The 13,848-nt window shown below is 44.0% G+C and overlaps 1 protein-coding gene and 1 non-coding gene across 6 annotated transcripts in view; one reads left to right on the top strand and one right to left on the bottom strand.

Moving 5' to 3' along the window:
• TMEM241 (transmembrane protein 241) overlaps nucleotides 1-13,848 on the top strand; it is a 111,582-nt gene that overhangs the window by 77,899 nt on the left and 19,835 nt on the right. For 2 of the 5 annotated variants that reach the window (XM_059139306.1, XM_059139308.1), the window contains one exon: nucleotides 9,181-9,310. The exons of the other annotated variants lie outside the window; for them this stretch is intronic. In XM_059139306.1, the coding sequence (XP_058995289.1) occupies nucleotides 9,181-9,310 (130 nt within the window). The remainder of the gene's footprint in view (nucleotides 1-9,180; nucleotides 9,311-13,848) is intronic. 5 annotated transcript variants of the gene reach the window in all.
• LOC131811968 (U6 spliceosomal RNA) lies at nucleotides 6,575-6,682 on the bottom strand. Its single transcript, XR_009346207.1, has one exon. It is a non-coding gene; the product is annotated as a U6 spliceosomal RNA (small nuclear RNA).

Consider the following 13,848-nt stretch of genomic DNA (forward strand, 5'->3'; position numbering starts at 1 on the left):
GTAAAACTGGGTTGTGGTGATGGTTGCACCATCATTTCAATTAATTTCTTTAATGTGTTCATTAAAGATCATTGAATTTTACATTTACAGTGGCATGTGAACCATCCCTCATGTGAACCATCCCTCAAAGCTACAAAATGCTCAAAGAATAGGGCTTAAATCTCGTCTTTTAGGACTAGGGAGGATATTTTTCCTATGTGTATGGCTTTGCCTGTTTGGCACTACTTTAATGAGCCTCCTTTTTATTTATTTTGTTTTTTCTTTTCCTCTTAAACTCGGATGGCTCTGTAGTTGATTCAGAAGTGGAAAGATTTTTAATTGGCTGCTGTGGTTTGATGCTAATCCTCCCGAAATGTGGAAGATTGGATTAGATGAGCCACTAAGGTCTTTTCCAGCCCCAGTATATCAAGCACTCTCTCTTTTTCTCCCTCCCCTCCTTCTCCTTTATCTTTTCTGTTTGAAAATAAGCTCTGTTATCCTCAGTGGCAGAATATTTACCCCTTCCTTGGGCCACCTACACATCAAAATGTGCTGACATTTGAAATACAACATAATTATACTTAGCAATACATTTCCCCATGACGTCATTGTGACTCTACTGAGTGCCAGCATATTCGGAAAGTGACTCAGAAGGATGTTCCATTGGCCCCAGAGGAGAATTTGGATTCCGTGGAAAAACTCAAAGATACTCAGAAAGAGAGGTCATTCAGAAGGGTACCTTCTTTCTTGCTCCAGATGGATCCATTCTCTGGTATTTTCTTGGGAGTTGTCACATGAACTTCCATCACTTCCAAGGCATCCATGCTTCTTTCCAGTCCTTATCTTAGTATCTTTGAATCTGAGAAAGCTCAGTGTGGGAAAAAGTGCCCCTGAGTCACTTTATATTGTTACCACTGTTATTATTGTTTTTTTTTTAATCTGTGAATTTAAGAAACATTCTAAAAAGCAAAAAATAACAGAATATTTAGCAACTTTTTATATTCCTCCCTTCAGTTTGATAAATTTGGGTGTGTGAAATCTAACTTCATCTTCATAAAATCTTGGACTCCCTTCCCATTTGTGAGCCAGTGGTATAAGAAAAAGTGAGTGAATTTAAGAGGAAAGCAATGAAATGTTTACATATACAAGGAAGGTGTGGTATGCTAATGGGTTTTTCTAGCAAACTTAAGTTCTTGTGTGAGAATTTTTTCTTGATCAAATAGTGTCTTGTCTCACCCTTGTTAACTTCAAGCTGGCTGGTGTTGTCAGCAACCATTGGGAAGAAGTGGTTGAGGCCAGTGTGAGTTTATGTTGAGGATGAGCCAGAAGAGGAGAGGCATTCCCAGATAGCAGTTCTGGCCCTCTAGGGTCCTTAGAATCAGTGTTTACTCCCCAATTCAAAGCTGCCTCCATAAGACTGCTTTTTTCCTTTAAGCTAATGCCATAGTTGCTGCCGCCATTTTGTCCTGAGTCAGTGGTAAACAAGCAAGCCAAGTCTTACTTAGTTTGTTCTCCTGCTGGCCCTGGGAAAGATTTTCCTATAGCTTGCCTAGGATGTGTCTCTTGAATTGGTTTGGTTTTCTGATTGACAGAGTCTCAGCATTCATGTGCAAGGGCTGGGATGAGGGCAGCCCTCGCTCAAGGCCATGCAGCGTGGGGTCGGCATCCGAGAATAACCCGTGCCTCCTTACCTGTTGCATCCTAGGTGCCTTGCTTGCCTCCCCTGGTCCCTTCCCTGACACTGTGTCATGATTTACTGCCTGCCTAAAACAGCTGTTAATTCCATGGGATATTAAGGTACACTAGATTCTTAAAAGAGTTTAGGTGGTATTGTTTTTTAAGATTTTATTTTTAAGTAATTTCTACACCTAACATGGGGCTCAGACACAACCCTGAGATTAAGAGTCACATGTTCCATGGACGGAGCCAGCCAGGTGCCCCTAAATGGAAAACTTTAAATTTTTTTTTAATTAATCTCTGCACACAATGTCAGACTTGAGCTCAGATGATACTTGATCGAGAATTGCATGTGCTACTGACCAAGCCAGCCATCTCCCTCTGGGTGGTATGAAAAGTGCCTTATATCAAAGTGCATGGTCTCTCTTTGGCCTTCATTCTGGACATGATTCTACCAGTCAACATTGATTACAGAAACCTTTGGAGCCTGGGGTGGAAGAAGTACATTAGTGTATGTGTAGTATATGTATGTAGTATATACTGTATGTGTAGTGCTTGCCAAAGGCATCTTATGATCCAGAGGAGGAGGTAAGAGTGACAAGGGTAAGACTACTAGAGGACATTGCTGACAGGATGGTATGACTTCAGGAACTGGGAAAAGGGAAGCTGTGTATAGACTGATGCAGTGGAGAGATCAAACAGGCCCTATAAGCCCATCTTGCCTGGGAGAAGGGAAGATGGAGGGATGGCCTTCCGGGTCAAGTGGCAGGGGCCCCGAGGTGGGATGTGCAGGAGGGGAACTGTGAGGAAATACATTTGACCAGAGGAGGAGGAGGAGGGTGTAGAGCTGTGAGGGGAAATTGGGCCTCGAAGAGACAGATTAGGGAACCCTAAAAGCCAGGCCCCAGAGACCACTGTGAACTTCTCAATGAGAACGACTAAAGGCAAATCACATTGGAAATGAGTTCCAAGCATTTAGAAGGGAGGCGAATCAAGGTCGTGAGTGATGGCAATAAAGGTGAAAGGTCAACTTGACTGATGACTGATCGTCTGAAGCAAAATAAATTGTAATTATTTAATCTATCATCTAAGTGTTGTGTGATGTGGTTAAGGAATGAGATAACCAAGACTCAGATCTGTTAAAGCAGTGAGGGGTGTGTGACAATTGTCTGGGTCTGGGGAAGATCACAAACGGCTCCAAAGTTTGTGGCTCAGGACATGAGAAATCCATGGCATCACAGACAGAAATGGGTGGTGGGGGTGGGTTATGAAAGAGCATGGTTGGGGAGGAAAGCTGGTGAAATATGTTTTAGATATGTATGGACAGAAAACATCTAAGTGGAGCTGTTGTGCGTTGGAAACAGGTGAAATGCAGGGGAGAACTCAGGGCTTCACGTGTCTGGTTGGGCTTCACCTAGAGCAGTGGAGTTGGCATCAGGAGCTTGAAGAAGTAGCTGAGCTCACTGAGGGAGTGAGAGAGTTTGGGTGGAGCAGAGCAAAGGGCTAGGACTTTGCTTGGGAGACACTTCAATGCCAGAGATCAATAATGTGCAGGAGAGAGAAGTGATAGCCGAGGGGAGCCCCAAAAGTTCCATGTGGGGAAGTCTCAGGAAGAGTTTAAAGGAGTAAAACAAAGCACCACCAAGAAATCAGAAAGATCCAGATCGAGAAAAGACTAGACCAAGGACATCACTAGCCTTTAGTAGAAGGGCAGGTTGGACGGGGGTGGAAGATGGATCATAAGTATCCAAGAATACACAAGACACAGGAAGGAGCTTGTGACTGGTGGTGGTCAGGGGGATGACCAGATCTAGTGAAAGTAATTTCTTTTCTGGGGAAACAAGGACTTAGGCATGCTTGAAACCAGAAAAGAACACACCATATGCAGAAATTTGGAAATGCTGAAGAACGAGGGAAGTTGGGAGAACAGGCTTCAGTGGGAGATGGGAGGGGGACAGGGACTAGCTTCAGAGAAAACAGCCTTTTCCCGGAGCCTCAGTTAGAAGGGCTGTGATAGATGGGAATGAGGCTTTCCCAAGAGATGTGTGGTAGGGGATTGGAATTTCAGAGGAACAAGGGAAGACCGCTCACTGTTTGGCTTTGTCCAGCTGATCAGAAATACTATGACTCAAGTGAGTTCTGACAGTGTTGGTGTATCTAATATTTAAGACTAAATGCTGGGGTGCATGGGTGGCTCAGTGGGTTAAGCCTCTGCCTTCGGCTCAGGTCGTGATCCCAGGGTCCTGGGATTGAGCTCAAATCGGGCTTTCTGCTTGGCAGGGGGCCTGCTTCCCCCCCCCCCCCTCTGGCTGCCTCTCTGCCTACTTGTGTTCTCTCTCTGTGTGTCTAATAAATAAATAAAATCATTAAAAAAAAAAAAAAAAGACTGGGGCGCCTGGGTGGCTCAGGTGGTTAAGCCGCTGCCTTCAGCTCAGGTCATGATCTCAGGGTCCTGGGATCGAGTCCCACATCGGGCTCTCTGCTCAGCAGGGGGCCTGCTTCTCTTCCTCTCTCTGTGATCTCTTCCCTTCCTCTCTCCTACTGTGATCTCTCTCTGTCAAATAAATAAATAAAATCTTAAAAAAAAAAAAGACTAAATGCTGATGACATGTATATTCAATTGTAGGGCTATATATAATGATGATGTGCCAGGAGCCAGATCATTGATTAAACATGCCTTCTTAATAAAGCATTTACTAGTCCTTAATAGAATCCATTCGAAATCAAGTAGGAAACCACTTAGCAATCAGACCTTCCTTCCTCATCGCAAAGTCTGCCCTCTCTCATGGAAGATGATGTGTAAATGCTACTGATGGTTAATTGGAATGTTTGTCCCCATTTTTATTTAGAGTTTTGAGTCAAAATCCATGCTTATACAATGGGGTTTCCTTTCCCATTGCTGCTTAGGAAGATGCTTCTTTCCCAGTTTGGGTAGGGACATGGTCCCATGTAAGTCTTGAAGCCTAGAGTGTGTAGTGGGCACAGAGTGAGGCAGGCAGACAAAGATCAAGGAAAAATATATTGCAAAGTTAGAGAATTCTAGAACTACACTCAGCGTTTTGAGATAAAAACAGAATATCTGAGATAATGTATGTGAAGGTAGCTGGGGAGGGACAATGTGCTGTGCAAACACAGAGCATTATTACGTAGAGCGATACGAACCTGGACCAAGACTTCATTTTGATGTAGCTTTGAGGCGCAGGTCTGCTATCTTCTAGACGAGTGCTTCGTTTTCTCATCTGTAAGCACAAGTAATAATAATGTGTGCTGTACTGAGAGGACTGAATAATATTGACACAGCCCTAAAAGAGTGAGTGCCGGCCATGGGCAGGTCCTCCCTGGCAGTGTCAACTACTAGTTTAATTCTTCCCCCAACTTAACCAGTGATTTCTGGAGTCTGAGTCTGTCGTTTGTATTCTGCCATTCTAGGTAAGTGAATTTAGCTGTGGGCAGCCCACTGTAGACGCTACTGGGGATTCAGCAGGCAGGACAACAGGGTCTCTCACACATGTTTAATCAGACATTGTCTAACAAAAGAAGCAATGGATGCACCATTCACAATGTTTTTAAACCTATATAAAGAGTCATTGATTCAGAACAGTTGCTAGGCCTGTGAAAATGTGTGTTTGTTGGTTTCCATGGAGACCACCCTGCTGGCTGTTCACTGATGGCGCCTTAATTATATGGTGGGATTGCCAGGGAGCCTTCACAGCTGTCTCTGAAACAACATCTCCTTGTGTAGTAACAAGACCACCATCCTGAACTGTGTTTCCCACATCGGAGTTGCTCTTAAAAGTGGTGAGAAGACTCTGCTGGCAACTTTCGGTCTCCAGTTGATTTAGCATTGCGAAGGTCTCTTTAAGTGGGTAGGAAGTTTTCTGACTTCTGACTGCCTTTTTCTTTTTTTAAAGATTTTATTTATTTGAGAGAGTATTAGTGAGAGAGCACAAGCAGGGGGAGCAGCAGAGAGAGAGGGAGCAGCAGACTTCCCACTGAGCAGAGAGCCTGATGCAGAACTCGATTCCAGGACCCTGGGATCATGACCCGAGCCAAAGGCAGACACTTAACCAGCAGAGCCGCCCAGGTGCCCCTTGACTGCCTATCTTTCTGGCTGTTTTGCCAGATCTTGGGGGCATGGCCTAATGTCTTTCTTTCTTCGATGACATGTCGACATTTCTCTTGATCAAGATATTGAACCAAGGAGTCTTGGCTATGTCAGTTTAATAGATAAAATTAAGCCTGTTTTACATAGAGGATGATTTCGTAAAAGCGTTGTCAACAGATACTGTTGGGGTTCGATGTTTAGAATTTTAAAACGTCTCTAAGACTGTTGATGAAACTCTTGCTGTTTCTGGTATAATATTTTTTTTTTTTTTAAGAAGAAGGAGCACCTTAGTGTCTTTTAAAATGAAATCATGAAAATTTTATGTCTTCTAAATAACATAATTTTTTTTTACTCTTCACTTAAATTGTTTAGATGTGTTTGTACAGAAGTTTCAAGGCTTGCTCTGAATCCTGTCTTGAGCTTCTGAGGAGGTAACAAGTAAATACATCTTTCAGGTTCAGGAATCAAGACTTCCTAGGTTCTATGTCTGGTATGCATGTTTATACACACACACACACACACACACACACAGAACAGACCATGAGAAAGTCCTGGGAGTAGAGTTACTGTGCCCATCATGTTTTGCTCTCACTAGGTCGCCTGTGCTGAACAAGATGTTAATTCTCTTCCTCCTTCTCCTTCCTACTCTGTTGCTACTGTTACTCCCCCCTACCCCAGTTTTATTGAGATGTAATTGACATATAACATTGAATTAGCTAAAGGCTCTCCGCATAATGATTTGATATTTGTATATATTGTGAAACGATCACTCTATTAAGTTCAGTTAACATCCACCACCTCACATAGTTACAGCCAAGTAAGGAGTGCCTCATGAATTTGCATGACATCCTTGTGGGGGGGGGCATGCTAATTTTCTCAGTATTGTTCTAATTTTAGTGTATATGCTGCCAAAGTAGGCACAGTTACTTCCTTGCCTTTATTATCCTCATCATTCTTGTCATCCTCACTGTCTGTTGGGCGTAGAGAGCCCATCACTGTCTTCTCCCACTTGTGCTTGGGGAAAGGGAATCGGGGGAAGTGGAGGCTCCCCCATAACCCCCCTCAGTTCCCCATTGGGATTTCTTCTCTCTCCTCAACCTAAGACTCCCCGTCTTCCCATAACCTTGGAAAGCTTACGTGGAGGGGTCACTTTCCATGTGGCTGTTTGTATTCCTTGTGTCTTCCTCCTTCGGTGGTTATTCAGCACCGTAACGCCTCAGGAATGGTCCGATGAAAATAAACGATTAAACCCAATGAAGCTCTGCTCTAAAGTGACTTTTATGTGGAAAGAGTGTGCTCAAAAGTCTAATTATGGCTATGACCTAATTAAATCCTTTTTCTTTTCCACAGTTTAAGCCACTATGGCAATGAGAATAGCTTCTCATGGAAAATTAAAACCTAGGGGCAGCGCCTGATTTCCTTTACAGTCTCTAGCCAGGCAACAAAAACAGCTTGTGGATGTCTTTCCATGACATCACTGTCGAAGTGACAGGAACTTGAAGTGGCAAGTTCGGGAGCTGCCTTGTTATTGTTGAGCTGTATGGAAACAGCGAAGAATTTAGTTATCTGGGAATTCTTCCTTTTGTGAATAAGGTTTTCCCAGAGGGCACATGGGAGGGGAATTACAGTTGTAGATTAAAGAAAAAAAATTAAATTCCATTTCCCATTGTCAAAATAATTCATAGGGGAGGGAGTGATGCTAACGGACATTTTGCTATTTTGGATAAGTTTGTTCTTTTCTTGTTTCCAATTAAGCACTCGTAATTCTTTTCTGGGCTATTTTTAGTGCCATTGACCACCACAATGTTCTCTGCTGCAAAAATATGATAACAATGCTGGCTTTCACAACTTTTGACCTGAATGAATTTGCAGCAGTTCATTTACTAAGGAAATACCCTGAATTTCTATAAATTTCCTGGCTCCAAGGCTTATATGTCATTTAAAATAACTAAAATTAAAGTGATTTTTGCAACATAAAGGCCAGTTAGCTGGGGACATTGACAAGGCGCCTGTCGGAGGATACACTGATGTGTGCTTAGTTCACTGGAAGATAGTAAACTCGAAAATGAGTGCCGAGCGAATGCCTCAGTATGCTGATCTTGTACACATCTTTGCAGGTCTGTGCACCCCCGTCAGACATAGAGAATGATAGAAATCTGCAGGTATCTCTCAAGTACCTCCCATCGCCCCCAGTAACATTCTTGTGGTGCACATCTGTCTTTGTTGGTTCCCTCCAGAGACTCTCTCTCTGTATCACTAAAACCAGGTTCCACAAGGTGTGGCCAAGCCCAGGGTCATCCGCAAAGAGCTTCCCCGACCCCGTCCTTGCCCAGAGCAAACCAGAGGGCAGGCGGGGGACAGAAGTGAGTGGCCATAATCAGAGCTGATCAAATGAAACTGATCTTGGGAAATCCCAAGGAGCAGACAGACATTCATTATGGGGTTGCTGAGGTTTGACACATGATGGAAAGGAATGAGCCGTGGATGTGAAAGACATTTAGTGATGTTTTGCTTACACGCAAGCAAGTGTGTCTGACTGTACGGCCAGGCCAGGCAGCTAAGTGCAAGCAGGTTGTGTGTGTTTCAACGACTCTAGAAGGGCCAGCCAGTCAGTGAAATAGGCAGCAAGGAACGGTTTTTTTCAGTCAAAGAAATCTCCTGGTACCTTATAAACACAAGGAGCGTTAGACTGTGTGTGTTCATTTTATCGTTTCTGCGCCTCTCTGAGGGGTGTTGATGGGGGGAGGTGGTGAGGGGAACAGGATCTCCCTGGTGACACCTCACGTCTGTCATCTCATCCTGTGACTTCTGGGGGTTTGGGGGCAGGCTCCTGTTGCAGCCCCCATCCACCCCTGTCTCCGAGGGAAGTTCTATCTTGTTTCTTCCCTGCCTCACCTCGGGCATTCATTATTCCCTTGTTGTGGCTTTGTGTGTTTCCTGCACGATTTTCCAGGCGCGTGCCATGTGTGGCCCAGAACGTGGTAGGTGATTGGTCAGGAGTTGATAAATAAGATACCCTCCACTTCCTCTCCCCTCCATGTCAGGAGAAGAAAAATACAGGCAAGGATCAGGCTGATTAGAAAAATCATAATAATTGGGTCTCTCCTTCCCAGCCAGCCACCTGGGTGTCAGCCTGCTAGCCCAGGGGAGGCAAGGACATCTTACTCAAGGTTATAGCCTCGACACCTGCTGGCGTGCCCAGCTCCCCATAAACAGGCCTGAGTGATGCTCAAGGGTCGATGAGTTCCCAGACACAGGTGTTGAACTGCAAAGGATTTGGTCACTGGGAAGGTGCTTCTTACCTTTTTTAGTGAAAATGAAATTAGGGGCCACTGTTTTCAGATCTCAATTCATCTTCTGTATGGTGACTACCCTATCCCCTCAAAATAAGAAACACAGTTTTACTCTTTTTTTCACAGTCTGTTCGATTTGTCTTCTTGGAGTTAGAGCGCTTTGGTTGCAAGGATCCCGTCACCAGTTGTTATCCCTGCACTGCCCTTTCTCCCGCGCAGGGGATTTTCACCTGGGAAAACAAATGCTTTTCTTCAGGTGAGAGTCAGAGTGTTCTCATGACGTTGGGCCCTGTGTTCTTACAAACCCTCACCTTACAAATCGTACTGTGAGCATCGGTGACACTACTGTCCCAAATTGCCAAGTGTTTGTGACATTCAGAGCCTCGTCTCTCTGTATGCCCTTAAAAGGTTAGGATTTGGGAGGGAAGGTGTCACCTTTCATTAGAGTAGGCTTTATTGGTTTTGTCTTTTTTTTTTTTTTTTTTTTTAAGATTTTATTTATTTGAGAGAGAGAGAGAGCCAGAGCACCAGCAGGGGGAGTCGGAGAGGGAGAAGCAGACTCCCCACTGAGCAGGGAGCCTGATGTGGGGCTCAATCCCAGGACCCTGAGATCATGACCCAAGCTGAAGGCAGACGTCTCACCGACTGAGCCACCCAAACACCCCTCGGTTTTATCTTTCATGGATGGCTAGAATGCTCGAGAAATTAGAAAAGGAGTTCACTCCAGGGAACTGTGGGACTAGGTGTCGTCTTCTGTCCCCCACAGCTGAGGCTATAGTCTGTAGTACATACTTCTTCATGAAAGTATTTCCTGCCCCCCACCCGGTATTGGAGTTGAGCTACAGCTGCGTGAGCCACTGGGATCTCCTTAAGTCCTGGACCTCTTCTGTGAGGTCAGTAATGGTTATTCTTCTTTTTCTCGACTTGTACTGGGGCGGTTGACTGTTCGCTCTACAGATTATGTAAGGCCTACCTCGGTTTCCATACTCATGCTTCTTAGGGGTTTTTTGTTTTTCCTGACAGTTTTTTTCAAGTTGCTCTGTTGGAACATGTTACATTCAGCAGAGATTTGTAGAGTGAGGAGACAGTAGAGAAGACAGACTGGTAGCCCAGCTATGGATCAGAATTCCCCTCTAGCAGTGTCACCTTGGAAAGATTATTTCACCTCCATATGTATCAGTTTTCTTCTCTGTAAAATGGGAATCATGTAGATGTTACAGGGATTGTATGAAATAATGTGTGTTGAGTATTTTACATTGGCTAGTATAGTATTACTTGAAAAGAATGAGCTTTTCCTTCACAGATGGAGAAATGTTGGATGTGTTGTTTGCATTTTGGGTTCAGCTACACTTTCAGAGCTGCTGATATGGGTTGAAAGCCTTCGCTTCCCAGTTTGTTCCATTTTGCTACTCTAGTGTCAAGAGAGATCTAAAATGACCAGATCCAAGTGACACCCTAGGTTTCAAAGTGCTTTTTTCAATTTTTCAAAGAATTCAGAGAATCTAAGTTACCATGGAAGTTCTACACAGTTGTTGATTAAAAAATACAAAGAAGAAAGAAAAAAAGAAAAGAAAGAAAGATATCAGCCATGGCATGAAATAAAGATTGTTGATGGAGTGTTCAAGAGAGAAACGGCGGCTTTCAGCCTGGACTAGTTGGTGGTAAGGGAATGGGGCATTGAGACAGAAGTGGTATCAAATCTCATGTGGAACCACACACGCACCAGAGCTGCCAAAACTGTAGAGACTGACAATACCGAGTGTTGGCGAGGACAAAGAATAGCATTTCTGGCTTAGAAAACACTACAGCTAAACGAGGTTCCACTCCGGGCAAGTACCTGAGAGAAACGAAGGCTGATACACACGCGTACATTACCTCTCATCTCCCTGTAATCCCTGTGTTTTGTCTGTAACCACTGTCTTTTTAAGCTTCTTGAAAATTCTCACTGGAATAAGTCAGGGAATGAATAAAATCTCCCATCCCCTTTAAAAAAATTTTTTAAGTGAGAGACTAAAATTTAATCCCTGAGAAATACTTTGTAGATGATTTCTTTTTTTCTTATGGAGGGGAAAGCTCAAATCCAGAGAGGGGAACTGGCCCATCTGAGGTCCATCAGGGAGTCTGGAACCCCCAGGACCCCTAGGACACTGGTGGCCCGGCTCTCCCACAGACACGGGCATGAGAGCGGATGCTCACGAGATTGAATCGGAGGGCAGGCCCACCTCTGGTGTCTGATCACACCGTGTGCCCAGTCATCCTGGAACCAGCTGCCCACTGTCCTTAAGGGATAGAATCCATATGGGACTTTTCTCAGTACCTTGCTAGGAAAAAGGGGTTCCCACTACTGTTTTGTTTTCCGTCTCCCAGTTTTCTCTCAGCGTTAACGATGGGCTGCCACTCACCTCATGTGGTGCTCCCCAGTTGAGACCCAGTGGCTTCGACTTTGCTGACTTGTTGGTCTTGTTCCTTGTACCTAGCTTCCCCAGCTTCCTCACTGGGTAGTACTTATTTGTTCAAGATTAACATGGGCATCATCTCGATGGAGAGCTTATTCTCGTAATATCCAGAATATACCTGTAATCTCAACACTTAACACGTTCCATGGAAATGACTTGCTTGGTGGCCTTCCCCAGCTTCCTCACTGGGTAGTACTTATTTGTTCAAGATTAACATGGGCATCATCTCGATGGAGAGCTTATTCTCGTAATATCCAGAATATACCTGTAATCTCAACACTTAACACGTTCCATGGAAATGACTTGCTTGGTGGCCTCTAGAAGCAGTGAGCCGGCACAGGGCGCTGTGAGGGCAGGTGCTGGCCTGGTGAAGTGCGAGGTACGTGTCATTTGGCCTCTGCTTCATTCTAGCCATAGCTCAAAGCCCTTTTTCCTTTTTCTTCTAATTCGGTAAAAGCTTCTTCTGAAACAGTTAGTCATTGTTGTTGTTTTTTTTTAACTTTCACTTTTTAAAAACTCTCCAAAAGAGCAAGGAATAATGTCTTAGCTTGTGCTGCCATTACAAAATACCACAGACTGGGCGGCTGGAGCAACAGACATTTATTCCTCTCAGTTCTAGAGGCTGCAAGTCTATGGGGAAGCTGCTGGCAGGGCTGGTGTCTGGAGGGAGCTCTCTCCTTGGGTGGCAGATGGCTGCCTTCTAGCTGTTCACATGGCAGAGAGAGAAGAAGAGAGAGAGCTCTTTGGTCTCTTCTTACAAGGTCACAAAGCACATCGTGAGGACCCCCCCCCAATGACCCCATCTAACCCCAGTTGCCTTCCAAAGGTGCCATCTCCCTGTACCATCACATTGGACATTAGGGCTTCAACATATGAACTGGGGACGGGGGTAGGGGGTGGGGGGGATGGGAGGGGCACAGGGGTGTCCACAGCAGAAGACTCACTGACATTTTGCAGAGTGCACCGAACTGTAGAGCAAGAGCTGAAAGCCTTCATGGTTTGTGTAAATCCCTCAAGCAGAACTGAGCGGTCGGGGTGAAGCTCTCACAAGCGTGCTCAGGAGTTCTCACCCCCAGATCGTGCAGAACCCACTGTGACCAGACCTGGAGAAGGCACAGCCCGTGATGTCATGGCCTCACTTCTCCCACCTGTTATTTCTCCAGAAATTGTTGGGATTAAGGAAAGAGGCAGGTTTAAAGCAGCAAAAGGGTTTTTACCAAATGAGCACTATGTTTCCTTAAACACTGCCAGGAGGTCTGGATGTATATCTTTTGGCAAAGCTGTTCTTTTCCCTCCATTATTACTCAGGATAACAATGGCATGAATTGAACTTCTATCAAAAGGAGATGAAATGGCTAGGCTCAGGCACGTAGTAAGCTAAACACAGCCATAACTTAATAAGTCATGAGTGTGTTACTCTGCCTAACCAGTGAAGGGGACAGCCATGAATAAAAACTCATTAGATTAAGTGGTAACAGCAAAACAATGGCAACTGGACATGGTAGACATCCAGTTCTTTTTCTTTCTTCATTTGGAAGCAGGATTGACTCCTTTGAAATAAATAAGTACCCAGGTTTCTTGGAAAAAAGGGAGACCTTAAAATATTATGGATGCGTTTCTTTGTTTTTCTTCTGAAAAAAGCTTAGACCTAGAGACAATGCTCAAATATGGGAATTCGTTAAAACACCAGCGCATTAAAGGTCTTTTAAAAAGTTAAAAAAGAAAAAAAGGAGATGAAAAAAATCTTCAGGCCTTGGAGTAAATATAACTGTGGTCCTTTTATTTAAAAGCTCCTTTGAGCTGAAATTTATTTCATTTTTAAAAATAAACTGCAGAGATTATATCTATCCTTTGAGTGAATTGAAACAACTCAGAAAATTAAACACCTTAGCCACATGCCCTTCCTTTCCAGAAGCACAGAACCCTGTTTAGCTTGGGAGACTGATAGAACTTTTCAGTCAGCAGGACAAAATTTTAAAAATCACTTTGGCAGAAACCAATCATTTTTTGAAAGTAAGCCTGTCAGTAGATGAGGACATTTACTGAATACAATGGAATGGAGAAAGTTGAGAAAAAGTATCAGAATGAAGACTCTATTGGCTTTACAGCAGGCGGTCTTTGAATGGAGTTTGAGAGAAAGGTAGGGTAATCCCAAATTCCCTGTTCATCTCAACAACTGGATGTTCTAAGGATGACAACAGTATTTTGCTCTTTATACTGCTTGGCAAAGAAGCAGTACTTGGCATCTTTATAGCCTTTTTCCTTAAAAAACGTAGTATATGATAGAAAATCAGACTGGTTGGGTATTTTAGGATGAGCTGAAGTGGAATGCCCACAG

The sequence above is a fragment of the Mustela lutreola genome, chromosome 11 (assembly GCF_030435805.1).
Source record: "Mustela lutreola isolate mMusLut2 chromosome 11, mMusLut2.pri, whole genome shotgun sequence".
NCBI classification, from domain to species: domain Eukaryota; kingdom Metazoa; phylum Chordata; class Mammalia; order Carnivora; family Mustelidae; genus Mustela; species Mustela lutreola.